We start from the raw sequence: 25,084 nt of genomic DNA on the forward strand, positions 1-25,084 counted from the left end.
ATGTCACGTACGTAACTTTGGGGACTTTGGAGAAATATATGTGCTGTATGAACATTGGGGAGGTGAACGGTACTTTGGGCTGTGGGATTGAGTGTGTTGTGCAGGTGTTTGAGTTGTATTGGCGGGTTATATGGACGGGAGGGGGGAGGTGTTTGTTATGCAGGATTAATTTGTGGCATATTAAATATAAGCCTGGTTGTGTTGTGGCTAATAGAGTATATATATGTCTTGTGTTTATTTACTGTTTTAGTCATTCCCAGCTGAATATCAGGTCCCACCCGCCTCTCACAGCATCTTCCCTATCTGAATCGCTCCCACTGCCCTCTAGTCCTTCACTCTCACTTTCCTCATCCACAAATATTTCATCCTCGCTCAAATTAATGGGGAAATCGTCGCTTTCTAGGTCCGAATCGCTCTCGCTGCTGGTGGCCATGATTGTAAACAATGTGCAGATGTGAGGAGCTCCACAACCTGTGACGTCACGCTACTCGTCTGCTACTTCCGGTACAGGCAAGGCTTTTTTATCAGCGACCAAAAGTAGCGAACCTTATCGTCGATGTTCTCTACTAAATCCTTTCAGCAAAAATATGGCAATATCGCGAAATGATCAAGTATGACACATAGAATGGACCTGCTATACCCGTTTAAATAAGAAAATCGCATTTCAGTAGGCCTTTAACCTCTTAAGGCCCAAGCTGTTTGTTTACATGCTTTTTTTTATTTCTCTTTGCTATTTGGGCTTATTGGACCCTAATTAGAATAAAAGCCAAAAATCATCTTTTATATGATGTACTGAGTCCATAAGTACACAAACGTGTACTTCATGTGTAATGACATGCAAATGTTTATTTTTACACTTTTTTTTTTCCAAATGCCATTGTTTGTTATAGTCTTCTGACACCACCAGATAGCAGTATAAGTGTCCATATCTCGGCATAAGACCCCAATTCAGTAGTGTACACAATTTTGTAAATAAGAGCTAAAAGGTGCTGTCCACGCATGTGGCCACTAAGGCCTTTAGAGCAGTGGTTCTTAACCTTGTTGGAGGTACCGAACCCCACCAGTTTCATATGCACATTCACCGAACCCTTCTTTAGAGAAAAATAAAATGTTTTTTTTACTGGTGCACAAAATGAACCATGCATGAACATCACCTTGTTCAAAGAACAAAACCAACACAGTGCATGAACTCACAACAAATTACACAACTGCAAATCAGTGTGACTTCTGCTGTTGCCGTATCCATAATATGCCGATAGGGAGAAGTTTGTATTTACACGATGAGTCGGGTGTGTCTCGCCCTCCGCGGCGGAGGGTCCGCTGAACCCCTGAGGCCGACTCGCCGACTCACCGAACCCCTAGGGTTCGATCGAACCCAGGTTAAGAACCACTGCTTTAGAGGTTAAACATGCTTGAGTATTTGGCGGGCGCCATTTTGTCCTAATTTCGGAAGTCCTTGAACGCACCGCAACTTTCCCTGATGCTGCCACAGAATGACGTGTTTTATGCCACTCGTTCTTTGTCTCTGATTGTCCATCAAACGTTTTATGCTGTGCGCGAATCCACAAAAGTGAGCTTTGTTGATGTTATTGACTTGTGTGGAGTGTTGGCGCCGATCTACATTTCTGCCAGTGGGTGCTCGGTGTGTGTGTATTTAAAAAAAAATAGACATTCAGCGAATTTAATATCCCATTTGATTTATGGCTTTATTATTTTGTGAAACGGACCAAACTCGCCACAAAATTAACTACAACAAGACTGATTTTTCAAAAATTATTTTAAAGATTGAAAGTTGCCATCAATCCCTCGTGGGTGCTCAGGCCCCGAAGCACCCACGAGATAGGCGCCTATGGTGTGGAGTGCTAATCAGACATATTTGGTCACTGCATGACTGTAAGCTAATCGATGCTAACATGCTATTTATGCTATCTGTATGTACATAATGCATCATTATGCCTCATTTGTAGGTATATTTGAGGTCATTTTATTTGTAGTTTCCGTTTCCTTCAACTTGAACGCACACATCTTTACCTTTGGCCATTCTAAGCCAGTAATTTCCAGGAGTTATCACACCCTCTAAAAAGGTTTTCGTTTTAGTAATGTTTTCCAATGTTGTAACAAATGTGTAGAATAAATATTACATTTCAACATTTCTGTCAAGGAAGATTTGCATCAGCCTGCGACACATAGTCATTTTGATAGTAGGCTAATATAGCTAATACAAACACTTATCGTATTTTTCGGACTATAAGTCTCAGTTTTTTTCATAGTTTTGCCGGGCTCCAGTGTGATTTATATATGTTTTTTTTCTTCTTTATAATGCATTTTCGGTAGGTGCGACTTATACTCCGAAAAATACGGTACATCATGTGTTTCCTTCATTATAACACTTATATTAGGCTTTACATTTTTGGCGGCTCCAGACAGATGTATTTTTGTATTTTTGGTCCAATATGGCTCTTTCAACATTCTGGATTGCCTCGTATTTTAGGTATATTTGAAGTCATTTTATTTGTAGTTTCCGTTTCCTTCAACTTGAACACACACATCTTTACCTTTGGCCATTCTAAGCCAATAATTTCCAGGAGTTATCACACCCTCGCCCTGCGATGAGGTGGCGACTTGTCCAGGGTGTACACCGCCTTCCGCCCGATTGTAGCTGAGATAGGCTCCAGCGCCCCCCGCGACCCCAAAGGGAATAAGCGGTAGGAAATGGATGGATGGATGGATATCACACCCTCTAAAAAGGTTTTCGTTTTAGTAATGTTTTCCAATGTTGTAACAAATGTGTAGAATAAATATCACATTTCAACATTTCTGTCAACGAAGATTTGCATCAGCCTGCGACACGTAGTCATTTTGATAGTAGGCTAATATAGCTAATACAAACACTTATCGTATTTTTCGGACTTTAAGTCGCAGTTTTTTTCATAGTTTGGCCGGGCTCCAGTTTGACTTATATATGTTTTTTTCCTTCTTTATAATGCATTTTCGGCAGGTGGGACTTATACTCCGGTGCGACTTATACTCCGAAAAATACGGTACATCATGTGTTTCCTTCATTATAACACTTATATTAGGCTTTACATTTTTTGCGGCTCCAGACAGATGTATTTTTGTATTTTTGGTCCAATATGGCTCTTTCAACATTCTGGATTGCCTCGTATTTTTGAAGTCATTTTATTTGTAGTTTCCGTTTCCTTCAACTTGAACACACACATCTTTACTTTTGGCCATTCTAAGCCAGTAATTTCCAGGAGTTATCACACCCTCTAAAAAGGTTTCCGTTTCAGTAATGTAACCCCAATTCTTGAGAGTTTGCACTGACTCCCTGTTCATCTTAGAATTGATTTTAAAACCTTGCTGTTTGTTTTTCAAGCTTTACATGGACTGGCACCTCAGTATATCTCGTACCTCATCCAAATTTACACTCCTGGGCGCGCTCTGAGGTCCGAGAGCCAGCTCCAGCTCGTGGTGCCCAAGACCAGACTTAAATCCAGGGGAGACAGGGCCTTCTCTGTGGTCTGCCCTAAGCTCTGGAACACTCCGCCCCTCCATGTTCGAACTGCTCCCACAGTGGAGTGTTTTAAGTCTCGTCTTAAAACCCACTTTTATTCTTTGGCTTAAACACTACGTGAGTTGTGTGGTCCTCTGTTGTCCTCTGTGTTTTTTTTTCAAATTTTGATTTCTATTTATTTCAGTCCGCTCCCTGTATGATCAGTGCCAGAGCTTGGTCCGCATTGCCGGTAGTAAGTCGGACAGGGTTGGACTCCGCCAAGGCTACCCTTTGTCACCGATTCTGTTCATAACTTTTATGGACAGAATTTCTAGGCGCAGTCAAGGCGTTGAGGGGATCTGGTTTGGTGGCTGCAGGATTAGGTCTCTGCTTTTTGCAGATGATGTGGTCCTGATGTTTTCATCTGGCCAGGATCTTCAGCTCTCACTGGATCGGTTCGCAGCTGAGTGTGAAGCGACTGGGATGAGAATCAGCACCTCCAAGTCCGAGTCCATGGTTCTCGCCCGGAAAAGGGTGGAGTGCCATCTCCGGGTTGGGGAGGAGATCTTGCCCCAAGTGGAGGAGTTCAAGTACCTCGGTGTCTTGTTCACGAGTGAGGGAAGAGTGGATCGTGAGATCGACAGATGGATCGGTGCGGCGTCTTCAGTAATGCGGACGCTGTATCGATCCGTTGTGGTGAAGAAGGAGCTGAGCCGGAAGGCGAAGCTCTCAATTTACCGGTCGATCTACGTTCCCATCCTCACCTATGGTCATGAGCTTTGGGTTATGACCGAAAGGACAAGATCACGGGTACAAGCGGCCGAAATGAGTTTCCTCCGCCGGGTGGCGGGGCTCTCCCTTAGAGATAGGGTGAGAAGCTCTGCCATCCGGGAGGAACTCAAAGTAAAGCCGCTGCTCCTCCACATCGAGAGGAGCCAGATGAGGTGGTTCGGGCATCTGGTCAGGATGCCACCCGAACGCCTCCCTAGGGAGGTGTTTAGGGCACGTCCGACCGGTAGGAGGCCGCGGGGAAGACCCAGGACACGTTGGGAAGACTATGTCTCCCGGCTGGCCTGGGAACGCCTCGGGGTCCCACAGGAAGAGCTGGACGAAGTGGCTGGGGAGAGGGAAGTCTGGGCTTCCCTGCTTAGGCTGCTGCCCCCGCGACCCGACCTCGGATAAGCGGAAGAAGATGGATGGATGGATGGATGGATTTCTATTTACTGTTTTAATTGGTTTTACCCTTTAAAATCATTTTTATTTTATATTGGTTTTATATGTATTTATTTTTTGTTTTTATTCAGTCATTGGTGGAGCCAAGGATAATATTTGAATATTGTTTTTAATATTGTTGTGCAGCACTTTGGAAACATTTTTGTTGTTTAAATGTGCTATATAAATAAAGTGGATTTGATTGGATTGGATAATGTTTTCCAATGTTGTAAAAATGTGTAGAATAAATATTACATTTCAACATTTCTGTCAACGAAGATATGCGACACATAGTCATTTTGATAGTAGTCTAATATAGACACTTACATCATGTGTTGCCTTCATTATAACACTTATATAAGGCTTTACAGTTTTTGCGGTTCCGGACAGGTTTTTTGGGGGGATTTTTGGTCCAATATGGCTCTTTCAACATTTTGGGTTGCCGACCCCTGCCTTAGGGGCACGCATACACACGCACACACACACTCATCGTCCCGTGAAAGGATGCAGCTGCTGCATTGATGCATTCTGTGTCTCTTCCCAACATTATTAGATGTCACATATTTGCTTTGATTCTTGTCTTATAGACTTTGAGGAGCCGGAGGACCCCGCCACGCGCTCCTTTTTCTCCGAAATCATCTCATCCATCTCCGACGTGAAGTTCAGCCACAACGGCCGCTACTTGATGACAAGGGACTACCTCACTGTGAAGGTGTGGGACTTACAGATGGAGAACAAACCACTGGAGACTTACCAGGTACCGTGAATGAAAGCCGCCAGGTTTTAAACAATGTTCCGATGCAATCACAACATATTGATTTTGGACTAATCGCTCACCATAATCCTGTTCCACTGTCACGCCGCACCAAACGCCATCTTTAACAATCAGGCCGAGACTGCTTATTGAGCTCCCCCCGTCCTGTGAGAAGATAGATCGTGGTGCTACTGATTCGACCTGAAGGGCTGAACCTCCCACTGTGGGTCAGGGGGGGTCAGAGCCACACGGTCTGATCATTGGGAAGCTATAAGGGCAGGTCATGATTGATAAGGAGGGCGTCAGCAGGGCTCAAAGGATTTGTGCAATTCCCTCCCCACCTGCTGCCTGTTTCACGCTCATCACAGGACTGCAGGGATTAATCCGAGTAAAGTATGGACGCTCAGAGCACGGCTGTTACAAAGTCTGATCATAATTCAAAGCATTTTCATTCTGCTTTGACTGTGTTTTTTATAGATTTGCCAATTGCTTCTCACAAATTAACTCATAAACAATCGACATTACAGCTTCATAGCTGCTCGGGTGCTGGCGTTTGACCTAAAGTCTCAAGTAGGGTTGTGTGATATAGACCAGTGGTTCTCAAATGGGGGTACTTGAAGGTATGCCAAGGGGTATGTGAGATTTTTTTTTAAATATTCTAAAAATAGCAACAATTCAAAACTCCTTTATAAATATGTTTATTGAATAATACTTCAACAAAATATGAATGTAAGTTCATAAACTGAACATCAAATCAAGTAGGCTATTCCATTCATTACCATAAACCCAGAGTTTCCCCCATGCCATGATGGTTTGCCTCTCACTAAAATGTCTGTCAAAAAGAACTGTGAAAAGAAATGCAACAATGCAATATTCAGTGTTGACAGCTGGATTTTTTGTGGACATGTTCCATAAATATTGATGTTAAAGATGTATTTTTTTTGTGAAAAAATGTTCATGAATCCAGATGGATCTCTATTACAATCCCCAAAGAGGGCACTTTAAGTTGATGATTACTTCTATGTGTAGAAATATTTATTTATAATTGAATCACTTGTTTATTTTTCAACAAGTTTTTAGTTATTTTTATATCTTTTTTTCCAAATAGTTCAAGAAAGACCACTACAAATGAGCAATATTTTTGCACTGTTATACAATTTAATAAGTCAGAAACTGATGACATAGTGCTGTATTTTACTTCTTTATCTCTTTTTTTCAACCAAAAATGCTTTGCTCTGATTAGGGGGTACTTGAATTAAAAAAATGTTCACTGAAAAAAGGTTGAGAACCACTGATATAGACGATATAAATGATTTTAATTTAGCAGACTATGGAGCTTTTAAAGGGAAACTGCACTTTTTTTTTTTAATTTTGCCTATCGTTCACAATCTCTATGCAAGACATGACAAGGGATGTCTTTTTTTAAATGCCTTCTAAATATTAAATAAACGTAAATAAAGGTCTGCTTACAGCGGAGCCAATAGAATTCAAGTTAAAGTTAAAGTACACTAGGTGTGGTGAAATTATCCTCTGCATTTGACCCATCCCTTTGTTCCACCCCCTGGGAGTTGAGGGGAGCAGTGAGCAGCAGCGGTGGCCGCGCTCAGGAATCATTTTGGTGATTTAACCCCCAATTCCACCCCTTGATGCTGAGTGCCAAGCAGGCAGGCAATGGGTACCATTTTCATAGTCTTTGGTATGACTCGGCCGGGGTTTGAACTCACGACCTTCCGATCTCAGGGCGGACACTCTAACCAGAAGGCCACTGAGCAGGTTGTCCTCTATTCTGGCCATGAAACCCAATAAATAACCATCCAAAATTGCCAACAATACTCCATTTACATTTTGTGACTTGAATATTAGCCAAGTATTAGTGATATTGTTATTATAAGCACTAACGCAGATACACTATTGATAGCGGCGCTGTGATCACAAGCTTGTGTGCCTATGTTTACATCATCGACTGTTCAGCTGCTTCCTCGATTCCTTGCTCGCCAAACTTCATTCTAGATATAAATAATGCCTCTCACATGAATAGTAGAAGGACAAAGACGTATTCCGACAAGTTGGTACACTTTGACAGCCAATTTAGAAGACGCTTGGTTCTCCATTGTAAGTGAAGTTTTGACGGTATTTATGTACTATTTAGAATGCATTAAAACAGTACAAACCCCGTTTCCATATGAGTTGGGAAATTGTGTTAGATGTAAATATAAACGGAATACAATGATTTGCAAATCATTTTCAACCCATATTCAGTTGAATATGCTACAAAGACAACATATTTGATGTTCAAACTGATAAACTTTTTTTTTTTTTTGCAAATAATCATTAACTTTAGAATTTGATGCCAGCAACACGTGACAAAGAAGTTGGGAAAGGTGGCAATAAATACTGATAAAGTTGAGGAATGCTCATCAAACACTTATTTGGAACATCCCAAAGGTGAACAGGCAAATTGGGAACAGGTGGGTGCCATGATTGGGTATAAAAGTAGATTCCATGAAATGCTCAGTCATTCACAAACAAGGATGGGGCGAGGGTCACCACTTTGTCAACAAATGCGTGAGCAAATTGTTGAACAGTTTAAGAAAAACCTTTCTCAACCAGCTATTGCAAGGAATTTAGGGATTTCACCATCTACGGTCCGTAATATCATCAAAGGGTTCAGAGAATCTGGAGAAATCACTGCACGTAAGCAGCTAAGCCCGTGACCTTCGATCCCTCAGGCTGTACTGCATCAACAAGCGACATCAGTGTGTAAAGGATATCACCACATGGGCTCAGTAACACTTCAGAAACCCACTGTCAGTAACTACAGTTGGTCGCTACATCTGTAAGTGCAAGTTAAAACTCTCCTATGCAAGGCGAAAACCGTTTATCAACAACACCCAGAAACGCCGTCGGCTTCGCTGGGCCTGAGCTCATCTAAGATGGACTGATACAAAGTGGAAAAGTGTTCTGTGGTCTGACGAATCCACATTTCAAATTGTTTTTGGAAACGGTGGACGTTGTGTCCTCCGGACCAAAGAGGTAAAGAACCATCCGGATTGTTACAGGCGCAAAGTTGAAAAGCCAGCATCTGTGATGGTATGGGGGTGTATTAGTGCCCAAAACATGGGTAACTTACACATCTGTGAAGGCGCCATTAATGCTGAAAGGTACATACAGGTTTTGGAGCAACATATGTTGCCATCCAAGCAACGTTACCATGGACGCCCCTGCTTATTTCAGCAAGACAATGCCAAGACACGTGTTACATTAACGTGGCTTCATAGTAAAAGAGTGATGGTACTAGACTGGCCTGCCTGTAGTCTAGACCTGCCTCCCTTTGAAAATGTGTGGCGCATTATGAAGCCTAAAATACCACAACGGAGACCCCCGGACTGTTGAACAACTTAAGCTGTACATCAAGCAAGAATGGGAAAGAATTCCACCTGAGAAGCTTAAAAAATGTGTCTCCTCAGTTCCCAAACGTTGTTAAAAGGAAAGGCCATGTAACACAGTGGTGAACATCCCCTTTCCCAACTACTTTGGCACGTGTTGCAGCCATAAAATTCTAAGTTAATTATTATTTGCAAAAAAAAAAGTTTATGAGTTTGAACGTCAAATATCTTGTCTATTTAGTGCATTCAATTGAATATGGGTTGAAAAGGATTTGCAAATCATTGTATTCCGTTTACATCTAACACATTTTCAAAACTCATATGGAAACGGGGTTTGTACATCGGTCGTCATGTCTTTCATAATGATTGTGAATGATAGGCAAAATACCAAAAATGTGCAGTTCACCTTTAATATTATCATCATGTTGTGATAATGCATGTTGATGACACATTCTAGCTGTGTCCCACAAATTTGACAAAGCTACTTCTAAGTCAACAATCTTCGTCTCTTTGGCGGAAAATGAACTTTTTTTTTGCAATGTAATATTATCAGAATCAGAATCAGCTTTATTGTCATTACGCAAGGTAACGAGATTGAGGCCATTCCATACAGTGCGATGTGTGCATGCTAGAAAAACAATGTGCAAATATATAAAAAATTTAAAAATGTAGAAGTGCAATGAATATGGTGTGAAATGAATATATACATGAAAAAACAACATTGGAGGACAAGGAATAGCTAAACATGCTACACTACACACCGTAGGAGGATTTGCTAACTGCTATCCGCTAAGCTAGAGCTCTTGAATGTAAACAGAGGTGAGAGGATTGATGCAAATATTGACAATAACGATATGTAAGTATAGAATCAGTATGTGGTTGATACTACAGTGATTCGATTGATATTTTTTACTATAATGAAGTCTCATGTCATTTTTGTCATTGTTTTCAAACTGAGGAAAAAATACCCTGCACACACCAGGACTGAAAGTTTAAAATCCAAAGGATATAAACCAGAGCCACTAGTTGAAAAAAATTGAAATATCAATTGATATTCTTACACCGCCATCCTGTGTTTTTGTGATCAATAATACATTCATTCAGTGAACTTGGAATTTTTAAGTATCAGTATTGATAAGAACAATACTGATACCTCTTGGTATTGCATCAATACCTGAATTTGCAGTATCGCCCAAAACTAATAGAAAGTATCCAAAAATCGGGAAAAATAAGTGTTTATTACATTTTAACAGACGTGTAGATAGAAACATGTTACAACAGAAAGTAAGCATGTGTTAACAGTGAATCAGCATCATAAAAGTTGTGAGAAAATGATACAACTTGAAATGACGCAGTATGTTACAGCATACGCCAGCAGCTAAATTAGGAGCATTTTTAAGCCATTTTAAAATGATCATTTATATGCCAAATAATACATTGTAAAATATATCGTAATCATATATATATATATATATATAGTATATATGTATATATATATATATATATATATATATATATATATATATATATATATATATATATATATATATATATCTCAGGCCATATCACCCATCACCCAGTGCAAACCATACTTACAAGTTCCATTGACTAATAATCTAAAAAATAATAATAATAATAATAATAATACAAATTTTAATTTTTTTTTTATATATATATATATATATATATATATATATATATGTATGTATGTATGTGTGTATATATATATATACACATACATACATACATATATATATATATATATATATATATATATATATATATATATATATATATATATATATATATATATATATATATATATATATATATATATATATATATATATATATATATGGTGTATATATAGGTGTAACTTGTCAGTTGCTATGGTGAAACGCTAAGTAGTTGCTTGGTGTATGATGTATGATTCAGTAATACAAAACATGGTGACATAAACACACCCATTTCTTAAAATGCCCCTTTTGGATCTTAAATGTTGTGTAGAGATGTATGATGTCCTTATTGGCTGTCAACGTAAGTTTAAGTGAACGGGGACTTGTTGAGTTGGTCCGACATGCCAGGTTCCACTATTATTCACCATTATCTGCAGGCATAAACAACGTTTAGTTAATTTGAATGTTCAGGGATTCTCATACTATGGCATGTGTACTACTAGGGGTACGTGGGCTCCATCTAGTGGTATGCCAAAGAATCACTTGATTAAAGTACAGTGTTTTATTTTCCTATGTACAAACACAGTGTTGCTCTTCACACTGTATGTAGTGTTACAGTACCAAACAAGTTAAATACACTTGTTAAATAAAACTTCTACCTGTTTTTTAATGAATTCTTAGGCCTACTATGCTACTGTATTTTAATATTGGTCAATATGATAGTACTTGGACAGCCAAGTGTTTTCTGAGGTAGCACTTGGTGAAAAAAAGTTGGAGAACCACTGTTCTAGATTAAACTATAAGTTTCCAGGATGGTTCCGAATGTACTAAAACAAGTTTTGTATATATGTAAATTCAGTCATTTACTAATTATGTTGAACCTCGTTTTTCTTTGCTGTTATTGGCAGACGTGTAATTATTTTGTCAACATGTCAAATTGTCAACAAGACATTGTTGTGGTTCTAGGTTCACGACTACTTACGGGGAAAACTTTGCTCACTGTATGAGAACGACTGCATCTTTGACAAGTTTGAGTGTGTCTGGAATGGATCGGACAGGTAAGAGTCGAGCCTCCATCTTGACACCTCCATCATGTGTTACATCTCTTTTATCCGCCTTCCTCAGTGTCATCATGACCGGCTCCTACAACAACTTCTTCCGAATGTTTGACCGCAACACCAAACGAGACGTGACGTTAGAAGCATCGAGGGAGAACAGCAAGCCTCGAGCCATTCTGAAGCCTCGCAAGGTAGCAACAGATTGAACCGCTGTAAAAAATTACAGTGTGTGGTCTTTGTGTATCTAATGCACTGGTTCTTAACCTGGGTTCGATCGAACCCTAGGGGTTCGGTGAGTCGGCCTCAGGGGTTCGACCGAGCCTCCGCCGCGGAGGTCAAGACACACCCGACTCATCGTGTAAATAAAAACTTCTCTCAATCGGCGTATTAATGATACCCCCAAACAATGTTCCCTCTAATTTTCCATATGCTTGAGCAAACGCAAAAACTCCTTGAGCATTCAGTGGAGCACATGTCAGACGTGCACATGCACTGTGGCCACACCAGCAGCACACCAGTCCCAAACCTGACTAAATAACAAGTTACATGTTTTATTATTATAATCAAATGACAGGAGTCATTCCCATGAGATTATTTTCTAATATACGGAAAGTGTTTTGGCCCACTTACAATGACAATAACAAAAAATGTTGTTTTTCATGAGCTGTGTACTAGTGGTGTATGTCTGGGTGGGGGTCCTGCTTTGGAAATAATTTGTACCCCTTTCAGATATCGCATTTAGGTCCCACTAAAACATTCACATGTTGCACAATGAGATGTAAACATGGGATCATGTGTACATTCCTGTAACTTTCTGTTTGTAAAATATATCTTTATTAGTATTTCTTTGAAATAGTAACATCCTTAAATTAAGAAAAAACATTTTATTTTCACTAAAGAAGGTTTCGGTGAATGCCCATATAACTGGTGGGGGTCGGTACCTCCAACAAGGTTAAGAACCACTGATCTAATGTGTGCATGTAAAGCGGGCAACGCTGCAACCTTTGTTAAACTGCTGGGATATTAATGTATAATATCAAACTGCAGTATATATTAGTCACTAGAAGATCAGAAAGGTGGAATGAAGTGCAAGCAAGGAAACTCGAAAAAAAAAAGCCAAAAACAGCAAAAACTCTAAAAGGCTCGGTTTGAACAAAACAAGAAAAATACATTTAATACGGTGCAATAAACCGCTGTGCTAGACACAGAGGAAGCTGATTGAACAAAACCCAAAGAAGGCGTAACAAGATAAGAAAAGATTTTAGGCAGGGGTGTCCAATGTGTCGCACGGGGGCCATTTAAAGCCTGCAGCTCTTTTTTTTTTACTGGCCCACAACGCATTTTAAAATTAAAATTAAAGACAGCCCACATCATAACATTGCACAAACATAGGAAAAAAACATAGCATAGCACAGTGCTTCTAAATTATTTCCTGTTATGCCCCCCTAGGAAGAAAATATTTTGCACACCTCCTCTCCACCGGGACTTTAAATAGTATAATTTGTCTATAAAATTGTTATAAGCACGCTTCTGCATTACATTGTATCCTTATTAACATTAAAGAAAACATTGTTTTTTAGTCTGTAACAGGAAAGATTTAAAGTGCTTCAATTTTCCTGCAATGTAATAATAAAATGAGATTCTTATTTAACCGACTGGAACCATTTGATACTGAAAAAATAAAAATAAATAAAATCAATCAATAATAATACATTCAAATTGATTATGTTTTAACTCAGGAGCACAATTTAGGAAACACTTTAACCTACTAAACTATCCATCCATCCATTTTGTACCGATTGTCCCTCTCCGGGCCGCGGGGGTGCTGGAGCCTGTCCCAGCTGAAATGAATAAAACAATTGTGATATTTAGTTGTTTTTAAATCAAAATAAGGGAGTCAAGATTAATGGCTACAATGAGCAAGTTTTGTATTCCACAGCTTTTCGAAGCATGATTTGAAGCATGATACAGATAAAGTTCCCCTGGGGGCCCCACTATTTGAGAAGAACTGGCATAGCATAACATGCAATTATTAAATTATTAGGTTTAGTTTTAGTTTTGGCTTCAGCGTTTTACCTGAAATGTTTTTATTACTAAAATATATCTATTAATATTTTATATATATATATATATATATATATATATATATATATATATATATATATATATATATATATATATATTAGTTTTTTGTTTTATTGTTTATTGGGTTGTATTTTTGACTGTAAAAAATGTTTTTTTTGCAAGTGGTTATTAGAGAAGGCCGTATGTGTAGAGAAACAATAACTATTTAGTTGTTTTTTATTTACCAAATAAATAACAATAACGTTCGTATCTTTGGTAAGTATTTATCCCTTGTGCAACACTGTAGTCCAAAACGGTCATTTGAAGTGTTCCTTCCTTATCTGATAGATTGTTCAGTATAGATTTAGCCAGGGAGTTTTGAAAGTTTTTCTCTGATATAGCCCTGTGTTTTAAATATGAGATACATATATAGCATACTCACTTACTTTAAAGACCTCTTTTGGCCCCATTTACTTACAGTACAACTGCTATCTTTAACAGACTGTAATCCTGGTATATTACAATGCTTATTCCATGAAGAGCATCCATCCATTTTCGACTGCTTGTCCGCGTATTGATCTAATTATTGCCGATTGAAAAGCAGGAAAATAATTTTTGGGTGTAATTGAGCCCCTAAACCACCAGATGTTGCCAGAGATGATGCATAATTCTCATTGAGCTTTGATGAGCGTGAATAAGTTAACATGTCATTAAACTGTGGTAATTCAAAGAAAGGGATATTGGGCAGTTACGATATGTGTAAAAGACTTGTGGGAACGTGTCTCCCAGAGAATTTGTGTCCGTGAAATTGTGCATTTGACACAACTACACTGCACTAAATGATGCAATTCAAACATTTGTAAATTGCCAATTTACATGAAGCCTGCACGTTATTCAAGTTCAAACTCAAGTTTTGTTTCACCTATTGGTGTTGTTTTTATGTGTGCAGATATTACTAAATTGCATAAAAGAGAAATAAACATTAAAAATACTTAAAAAAATGTTATATCAAGAGTTAGGGCAGCATGGTGGAACAGGGGTTAGTGCATGTGCCTCACAATACAAAGGTCCTGAGTTCAATCTCGGGCTCAGGATCTGTCTGTGTGGAGTTCCCTCCGGGTACTCCGGCTTCCTCCCATTTCCAAAAACATGCACCTGGGGATAGGTTGATTGGCGACACTAAATTGGCCCGAGTGTGTGAATGTGAGTGTGAATGTTGTCTGTCTATCTGTGTTGGCCCCGCGATGAGGTGGCAACTTGTCCAGGGTGTACCCCGCCTTCCGCCCGAATGCAGCTGAGATAGGCTCCGGCACCCCCCGCGACCCTGAAAGGGACAAGCGGTAGAAAATGGATGGATGGATGGATATCAAGAGTTAGATCTGAAATTGTTAAAAGATTTCAAGCGTTGAAAGTAAAAAAAAATAAAAAATGGGGATAGTCGTTTTAAGCTTGCACAAATGACTTAGATCAGTGGTCCCCAACCACCGGTCTGTGGATCGATTGGTACCGGGCCGCACAATAATTAAAAAAATAAAAATAAAATATAAAATATATATATATATATATATATATATATATATATACATTTTCTTTTTTTTTTCTTTTTTCATTAAATCAACATAAAAAGCACAAGATACACTTACAATTAATGCACCAACCCAAAAAAACTCCCTCCCCCATTTACACTCATTCGCACAAAGGGGTTGTTTCTTTCTGTTATTAATATTTCTGGTTCCTACATTATATATCAATATAGATCAATACAGTCTGCAGGGATACAGTCTGTAAACACACATGATTGTATTTTTTTATGACAACCCCCCCGGTCCGTGGGACAGATTTTCAAGCGGTGTTACAAAAAGGTTGGGGACCACTGACTTAAATAACTGATATCAGTAGTGCACCATTTAGTTCCCAAATTGATATAAAAGCACTGGTATTGTTGGTATTACAAAACAAGCTGTTTGATAAGTAAATTATTTTAACGTGTAACAATATGGCGACTTGTCCAGGGTGTACCCCGCCTTCCGCCCGATTGTAGCTGAGATAGGCTCCAGCGCCCCCCGCGACCCCGAAGGGAATAAGCGGTAGGAAATGGATGGATGGAATATTTCAATATTTATTACTCTCCCTTTTCATGTTTAATTCTTATTTTCTAGGAATCGTTTTAGGATCATTTAGTCATTGAAAAGATTGCACCAAGGAATAAAATGACAAAAAAATAATAATAATACATATTTTGATAAATATTTGTATCCCTCTTGCATTTCCATGAATTGCTGCTATAAAATCTGTGGGGGAAAAAAAAATCCTTCTACTGATCGACCACGTTGTCTTCCAGGTGTGCGTGGGCGGGAAACGCCGAAAGGATGAGATCAGCGTGGACAGCTTAGACTTCAGCAAGAAGATCCTTCACACCACGTGGCATCCGCACGAGAACATCATCGCTGTCGCAGCCACCAACAACCTTTACATCTTCCAGGACAAAGTCAACTAAAGTACGCTGTCCCCGCTTCAACCCTGACCCCTACAAGTGCGGGGGCATCGGTGTGTGTGCGTGTGTGTGCGTGTGTGTGTGTGTGTGTGTGTGTGTGTGTGTGTGTGTGTGTGTGTGTGTGTGTGTGTGTGTGGACTGGGGGGTTATCAAGCAAAGAAACGACATCCTCCACCTCCTTCGGGCCTTGCTGCTGCTCACATGATTTGCACTGAGGATGTGCAGAGTTTCCTGCAAGTGGACGTCCAGTTTTAAAATCAATGGTGAACTGTTTAATTTATTAATCCATGCACACACACGGACAGAAGGGAATGACAGCTGCATGAGCAACAAGATGTAGCAGCTCTCTGGACCCTGGGGATGAAAAAAAAAAAAAAAAAAAAACGGAGGCCAGAAACTAAACTCTTCTTCAGTCTGCTGCAAGAAAAGGCATCCTTTTTTTGGACAGCGCCACCTGCTGTCCGTGTCTTTTTCTGCCTGCGGTCAGTCTGTCTTGTACCAATTGTCTCGTCCCATGAGGACGACTGTAGTCTGTTATGTGAATGAGGCTATTTTTATTTGTTTGTTTGTTTAGCTGCTGTGGTGCCTTCTTTTGGTATGTGGGGGTTCAATGTCAGAAAGGTCCGGGGTGGGCGGGATCGAGGCGGAAGTGTGAATGTTTTCTTGTTTACCTTTTTTGTCTATTATAAACAAAAACTGGTTTCCTGGTGAAACAATGCTTGAGACAACCCTGATGTGCAGTGCAGGCAATAAGAAGTCAGCACATACAGTATTACAGCCATGCCCTGCTATACTTTGTTCTAAAAAAAAAAACATTGAAAAAGTCCATTATAATTCTAACATGTTGCATGAAAAGGACGTCATCCTGAAGAAATGTTGATATTTTTCCTTCTACACACCAAATGAGGCACAAGTATGGTTGTGTTTTACCTCACATTGTCTGCATCTTGTTGCAGGAGTGTGGTAACATTTTCAAAAGCACCTGTTAAGAGGTAAGCACTAAAAAATAAAAAATAAATAAAAAATTCATGAAATCAGGGAATTAATACTGTACATGTCAAGCGTTGTCTTCTAAACAGCTTTCATTTGTGACTCTTCTAATTGAAACAAAAAAAAAACATTTTATAGCTCAGAATGTAATAAGAATGCAGTCTTTATGCTTACTGGATTTTTTGATTTGATTAAAAAAACTAATAAAAATGTGCAAGTTGGAAAAAAAAAAGCTCCTTTGTGATGCTGCTTGTGTGTCAGTCTGGCAGTATGTAGTGTGAGGGCGCCACCAAGTGGACACAAACCAGAATGGGTACAACTATACACTACTTCTGTATTGTAATTACAGAGATATTAATATTGGTCAATTGTACCTCATAGTTTTATGTCAATCTGCTGTTTGATACTTCAACACAAAACAAAATAATCCAGTATCATATTTTTACTAAATGTCCTGTTCAGCATATTTATTTACATATTTACTTCATTCAGTCAGATTTCAAAATATAATACTGGTTTATGACAGTGGTATAGTACTTTAGACTCAAATGCTGTAATAATACAAATAATTTGGATAAATCGGGTATTTTTAAGTAAGCAGCTCACACAAAAACAACAAATGGGATATTTTTTTTATATATATTTTTTTGGATTTAATTTGACTTGTTCATCTCTTAACATTGATTATCAAATTTTCGATTTTTAAGTAGGTTTTTGCTGCACGTCACTGGCTGAAACTTTTATTAGTAGGTTGCACAGTGAAGTACATATTCCGTACAATTGACCACTAAATGGTAACACCCGGTTAGTCGGGGTCCACGTTAATCAATCCATCATATTGCAGTCTACACGTATCTCTTATGTATGACTGCCATCTACTGTTCGCACTTATCATTTACACTTATCATTACACCATGTACTAAATGAAATTGCTTCGAGGTCAGTAAGCACAACCAGAATTATGCCGTACATTAGGCGCACCAAGTTATTAGGCGCACTGTCGATTTTTTAAAGGGGAACATTATCACCAGACCTATGTAAGCGTCAATATATACCTTGATGTTGCAGAAAAAAGACCATATTTTTTTTTAACCGATTTCCGAACTCTAAATGGGTGAATTTTGGCGAATTAAACGCCTTTCTATTATTCGCTCTCGGAGCGATGACGTCACAACGTGACGTCACATCGGGAAGCAATCCGCCATTTTCTCAAACACCGAGTCAAATCAGCTCTGTTATTTTCTGTTTTTTCGACTGTTTTCCGTACCTTGGAGACATCATGCCTCGTCGGTGTGTTGTCGGAGGGTGTAACAACACGAACAGGGACGGATTCAAGTTGCACCAGTGGCCCAAAGATGCGAAAGTGGCAAGAAATTGGACTTTGTTCCGCACACTTTACCGACGAAAGCTATGCTACGACAGAGATGGCAAGAATGTGTGGATATCCTGCGACACTCAAAGCAGATGCATTTCCAACGATAAAGTCAAAGAAATCTGCCGCCAGACCCCCATTGAATCTGCCGGAGTGTGTGAGCAATTCAGGGACAAAGGACCTCGGTAGCACGGCAAGCAATGGCGGCAGTTTGTTCCCGCAGACGAGCGAGCTAAACCCCCTGGATGTCTTGGCTCACACCGTCCCTTATGCCACCGAAGATGATCAAGAGAAGAATATCGACCCTAGCTTCCCTGGCCTGCTGACATCAACTCCAAAACTGGACAGATCAGCTTTCAGGAAAAGAGCGCGGATGAGGTTATGTCTACAGAATATATTAATTGATGAAAATTGGGCTGTCTGCACTCTCAAAGTGCATGTTGTTGCCAAATGTATTTCATATGCTGTAAACCTAGTTCATAGTTGTTAGTTTCCTTTAATGCCAAACAAACACATACCAATCGTTGGTTAGAAGGCGATCGCCGAATTCGTCCTCGCTTTCTCCCGTGTCGCTGGCTGTCGTGTCGTTTTCGTCGGTTTCGCTTGCATACGGTTCAAACCGATATGGCTCAATAGCTTCAGTTTCTTCTTCAATTTCGTTTTCGCTACCTGCCTCCACACTACAACCATCCGTTTCAATACATTCGTAATCTGTTGAATCGCTTAAGCCGCTGAAATCCGAGTCTGAATCCGAGCTAATGTCGCTATAGCTTGCTGTTCTTTCCGCCATGTTTGTTTGTGTTGGCTTCACTATGTGACGTCACAGGAAAATGGACGGGTGTATATAACGATGGTTAAAATCAGGCACTTTGAAGCTTTTTTTAGGGATATTGCGTGATGGGTAAAATTTTTAAAACAACTTCGAAAAATAAAATAAGCCACTGAGAACTGATTTTTAATGGTTTTAAACCCTTCTGAAATTGTGAAAATGTTCCCCTTTAAGAAAACGGAAGGATTTTGAGTGCGCCTTATAGTCCGAAAAAATACGATACTTCAAAAAAACACTCAAAATAGCAGAGGATAGTTTTGATTACACTCAAGATTACACTTTTGAAACAGAAAATATGACACCCCCCCCAACCAATGACTATAGCATATGTTACTAATATAGGTCTAAAAGGACTGATTTAATAAATAAATGTCTTTATTTCTCCACAATTAAAATTAAAAGTTTGTAAATGTTGCTTTGCTTGGCTTGGCTGTCCGTTTGCGCATGCGTCTACTTGTTTTTCACTTGGCACTTGTGATTAAAGGCTGTATAAATAATTTGTCATTGTCAAGTTATGTTTGCGCATGCGTGTTGCAAATGAGGCTCAGGAGCCACTCAGTGACAAGATCTTCGCGAACGAAAATATATTTAAAAAAACGGATGTAATGGCTGCTATTAACCAGGTGAGTGAGAGCATAAATGAGTCCGAAGAGCGTCCTTGCGCCGTGGCATTGTCCCTTTTCTCCATGAGTGTGTACCGTGAAGGTTTGAACCAGGAAGAGGGTGTGTCTCAATGATCAAACACCAGCCCTTTAAACATCTACTGTATTTTTCGGACTATAAGTCGCAGTTTTTTTCATAGTTTGGCCGGGGGTGCGACTTATACACTCAGGAGCGACTTATGTGTGAAATTATTAACACATTACCGTAAAATATCAAATAATATTATTTAGCTCATTCACGTAAGAGACTAGACGTATAAGATTTCATGGGATTTAGCGATTAGGAGTGACAGATTGTTTGGTAAACGTATAGCATGTTCTATATGTTATAGTTATTTGAATGACTCTTACCATAATATGTTACGTTAACATACCAGGCACGTTCTCAGTTGGTTATTTATGCCTCATATAACGTACACTTATTCAGCCTGTTGTTCACTATTCTTTATTTATTTCAAATTGCCTTTCAAATGTCTATTCTTGGTTTTGGGTTTTATCAAATAAATTTCCCCAAAAAATGCGACTTATATATGTTTTTTTTCTTCTTTATTATGCATTTTCGACCGGTGCGACTTATACTCCAAAGCGACTTATAGTCCGAAAAATATGGTAACTGTGACATACAGCAACTTTATAAACAAAATAATAATAATAATAAAATAATTAAAATAACGTAATTCGAATAACATATTTGATCTGTAGCCAAAAAGTTACTGCACTTCTGTCGGTCATTTTGTTGTTTTCAGGTTGTTTTTTTTGCACTTACCATAGCTGACCAATGAGTGGCACTATATATTAAGACACACTAAGGATCGACATATGGCCTCAAATGTATTTCGCAATTAATATAGCAGCCTCCATGAATTGATTAACGTGGAATAAACAAGTTGAAAAACTTATTCGGGTGTTACCATTTAGTGGTCAATTGTACGGAATATGTAGTGTACTGTGCAATCTACTAATAAAAGTTTCAATATACTAATAAAAGTTTCAATCAATCAATCAATCCTGCCATCCACACAATATATCCGTGGCGGGCCGTGCATTTCCCACCTAGGCCTTCAGTGATGTCCGACTTCAATGATTACCTCTCAAAATACCATCATTGATGCCACCACATGACCATTGCTGGAGAAATACTATACAAGAACACATTCACGCACTACTGCGCATTGAATCACCACCAACAGTGTACAAAACTGGTTATTTTCTGACGCATTTAAAAATCAATAAACCCGCATCAGCAATTAAAAAATATCTTATGTGAAACTGTCAAAATTAAAATTGAAAAAAAACATACTAAACGTGAAAAAATTAAGAAATAAAATATCTGAACTCACATTTTATCGCCGGGACAGCTGAGCTAGCTTCCGGGATTGGCCGACATCGTCTGATTTCTCTTTAAATATCCTTCTTGAAAATGGCCTTGCAAATATATGTGTTGTCTTGTCTAATCATAAAAGATGCAGACGAGACGTGTTGGCTGAGTTCTTAAAGTTTACTCCACAGTGTGCTCATCAAAAACATCCCGCTGGAACCTAAACGGGGCTACTGCTATGCTCTTCACTACTGTGGCATGCTGGGTAATGGAGTTCTTATGTTACCTAGCTCAGTGGTCCCCAACCACCAAGCCGCGGCCTGGTACCGGTCCGTGGATCGATTGGTAGAAATTAAAAAAATGAATAAAAATAAAAATATTTTTTAATTTTTTATTAAATCAACTTAAAAAACACAACATACACTTACAATTAGTGCACCAACCCAAACAAACTCCCTCCCCCATTTACACTCATTCACACAAAAGGGTTGTTTCTTTCTGTTATTAATATTTCTGGTTCCTACATTATATGTCAATATAGATCAATACAGTCTGCAGGGACACAGTCCGTAAGCACGCATGTTTGTATTTTTTTATGACAAAGAAAAAAAATCTAAAAATAAATAAAAAATACCTAATTTACTGGCTATGTCGTGCCCCTTAAAGGCCTCTCTTGTGTTTCTTAAATATTTCTGAGATTGAAGATCATTAGCACCGACAAACAGCAGCTAAAGGATTAATATGTGTTTATTTAATGAGGTAGTATAGTGGTAGTGATATTGTAGTGGTATGAAAAGAATGCTATGTTTAGCTACCCTCTCCTTAATTGGCCCCGTGAGACTGGAGTCCCCCCTCCTTTTGTCAGCTGGGAACACGGCTGTCAATCAAACAGCATCTTTATAAGAAGCCACCCAGGCTGCAGCCTCATGTCTCAGAATATATCCGCACGGAGACAGACGTGATCACAGACTGACGATCGATACTATTAACTATATCAACCGCGTAGTTTTACAAGTCTTTTACACCTTCTTTACATTAATATTGCTGCGGAAGAGATGGACAAACTCACCGGGAAAAATTTGACGGTGGTGAACAGCTCCTTAAACAAGTGGTCCTTCAATGACGGCGGCTCCTTCCAGCATCTGGACCCCGACGAGCTGAGGGTGCTTGTGCCGTCCATCTTGGGCGTCATTTGCGTGCTGGGCGTCACTTGTAACCTCACCGCCGTGGCCATCTTGTTCGCCAACGCTCACAAGGGCAAACTGTCCCTCATCAACTCGCTCATCTTCAACCTGATATTCGCAGACGGCCTGGTGCTGCTCTTCATCATCCCCTTCCGTGCCGCCTCCTTCTCCAAAGCCGGCTGGACTCTGGGCTGGGCGGTGTGCAAGACGTCCGACTGGTTCCTCCACTCCTGCATGGCAGCCAAGAGTTTTACGGTGGCTGTGATGGCCAGAGCCTGCCACCGCTATGTGTCCAACCCCACCAAGCAGGTCAGCACCCGCCTGGGCTCCATCCTGGTGGTGCTCTTCTTCATCTGGCTGTCGGCGTGCACCGTCACCGTCCCTCACTGGCTCTTCTCCACCTTCCGGCGAGGGCTTCACGGGATCATGTGTGTGCTTGTGGTTCCCCCTGAGGCGTTGGAGTTCATGTCCGTGTACACCAAGGCATACCCACTAGGGGTGTACTGTGCCCCTCTCAGCTTTGCCCTCGTGTACTTCTGGAAGGCGTACGGCCAGTGCCAAAGACGCTCCAGTAAGACTCAGAATCTGCGCACACAGATCAGGTCCAGGAAGCTCACCTTGATGCTCTTCAATCTCACCATCGCCACGGCTATCCTCTGGCTTCCGCAGTGGGTGGTGTGGATCTGGGAGCGCCACTCAGCAGCATCAGGAGGATCTCAGACTTTTGTCTCATCCCCTCCTCTTCTCATCTCCCTCTGCGCTCAGCTGCTCACCTTCTCCCTGTCGCTCATCAACCCTCTCATCGTGCTCTCCCTCTCCGAGGAGTTCAGAGAGGGCTACCGCGGGCTGTGGCGGCGCCTCACCCTGCGCAAACAACCTCCTGCAAAGCCCAAACTCGGACCTCACACACCCACATCCCTCCAGTCGCCATGCCCCAGACCGGAGACCTCCGGCCAGGCAAGGGCGGAGAGGAGCCCAGAACCAGAGCCGGGAACCAGCAGAGATGCTCAGCTGGAGCAGAGCGCCGCAGAGAGCAAAGAAGTCGACAAGGATGGGATGGTCTTACCGGATGTGGAGCAGTTCTGGCACGAGAGGGAGACGGGATCGCATTTGGAGGAGAACGACCCCGTGCCGTGGGAGCAACAGGACGACCGGGAGAGAAATAAATAATCATTCTCAGCATCAACACCAACTCTGATGGATGGACTGCACAGTAGTGTGTGTATGTACAAAAACGTGTGGAATCATCTTAAATGTTCTTTATTCTACTGTAGTGTCAATGAAGCAATGTGGATGTAAAAAGTCGACAGTTTTTAAATTATTCATAATCTGGGCTCTCATCCATAAAACTGTGCAAGGTACAATTCACGCTTAATGTCCGCATATGAAGCTTTATATATGATACTCCTGGTCAGATTTAAAGTGTATTTTAAGTGGAAATTACATAAGTAGGGATTCAATAACATTTGTATGTTTGAATATTTGCTATATTGGTGTACTGTATCTTAATACATATATTTGATAACTTTGGCTATTTTAGTTTTGTTTAAAAAGTGAAACTATTGTATTCTATATACCGGTAGTCATTACACAAAGGGAAATTCTCCAATATCATTTTGATGATTATATCCTAAAGAAAAAAAAATTAAATTCGGTGTCTTATAAAATTCGAACACTGGTCAAAACGTTTAATATAGTAAATTGTTTGTTCACACTCTCAAAAAAAAAAAATCTGAATATTAGTAGATGAACTATATAGAAAATATTGGCTAGTCCATGTATTTTGGACAAAAACGTTCACATCCAATTATACTATATATATATATATATATATATATATATATATATATATATATATATATATATATATATATATATATATATATATATATATATATATATATATATATATATATATATATATATATACCTATGTATTCATGTTTTTAATGAATACTTAGGCCAGGTGCCGGCAACCCAAAATGTTGAAAGAGCCATATTGGACCAAAAATACAAAAAACATATCTGGCTGGAGCCGCAAAAAATTAAAAGCCATATTACATACAGATAGTGTGTCATGAGATATAAATTGAATTAAGAGGACTTAAAGGAAACTAAATGAGCTCAAATATAGCTACAAAAGAGGCATAATGATGCAATATGTACATATAGCTAGCCTGAATAGCATGTTAGCATCGATTAGCTGGCAGTCATGCAGTGACCAAATATGTCTGATTAGCACTCCACACAAGTCAATAACATCAACAAAACTCACCTTTGTGCATTCACGCACAACGTTAAAAGTTTGGTGGATAAAATGAGACAGAAAAAGAAGTGGTATAAAACACGTCCTAGAAAGTCTGAGAAAGTTATATAAGTAAGCAAACTACGGTGAGTTCAAGGACCGCCAAAATTAGTAGGACAAAACGGCGCTCGCCAAATACTTGAATCAGTGAAGCATTATTGGATAATGGCTTTTTGCCGATATCCATATTCCGATATGGTCCAACTCTTTAATTACAATACCGATATCAACCGATACCAATATCAACCGATATATACAGTCGTGGAATTAACACATTATTATGC

The 25,084-nt window shown here is 39.6% G+C and overlaps 2 protein-coding genes across 3 annotated transcripts in view; both read left to right on the forward strand.

Moving 5' to 3' along the window:
• Positions 1-18,202, forward strand: part of LOC133575405 (serine/threonine-protein phosphatase 2A 55 kDa regulatory subunit B beta isoform) — a 177,048-nt gene extending 158,846 nt beyond the window's left edge. For both annotated transcript variants that reach the window (XM_061928123.2, XM_061928124.2), the window contains exons 7-10: positions 5,296-5,465; positions 11,491-11,582; positions 11,650-11,773; positions 15,988-18,202. In XM_061928123.2, the coding sequence (XP_061784107.1) occupies positions 5,296-5,465; positions 11,491-11,582; positions 11,650-11,773; positions 15,988-16,143 (542 nt within the window). In that variant the 3' untranslated portion in view covers positions 16,144-18,202. The remainder of the gene's footprint in view (positions 1-5,295; positions 5,466-11,490; positions 11,583-11,649; positions 11,774-15,987) is intronic.
• A 4,055-nt stretch (positions 18,203-22,257) lies between these two features.
• Positions 22,258-24,247, forward strand: gpr151 (G protein-coupled receptor 151). The gene has a single exon (XM_061927850.2). The coding sequence runs from the start codon at positions 22,367-22,369 to the stop codon at positions 23,663-23,665; it is 1,299 nt and encodes a 432-aa protein (XP_061783834.2). The 5' UTR covers positions 22,258-22,366; the 3' UTR covers positions 23,666-24,247.
• Positions 24,248-25,084: the final 837 nt, after the last annotated feature.

This window comes from Nerophis lumbriciformis, linkage group LG35, assembly GCF_033978685.3.
Source record: "Nerophis lumbriciformis linkage group LG35, RoL_Nlum_v2.1, whole genome shotgun sequence".
In the NCBI taxonomy this organism is placed as follows: Eukaryota; Metazoa; Chordata; class Actinopteri; order Syngnathiformes; family Syngnathidae; genus Nerophis; species Nerophis lumbriciformis.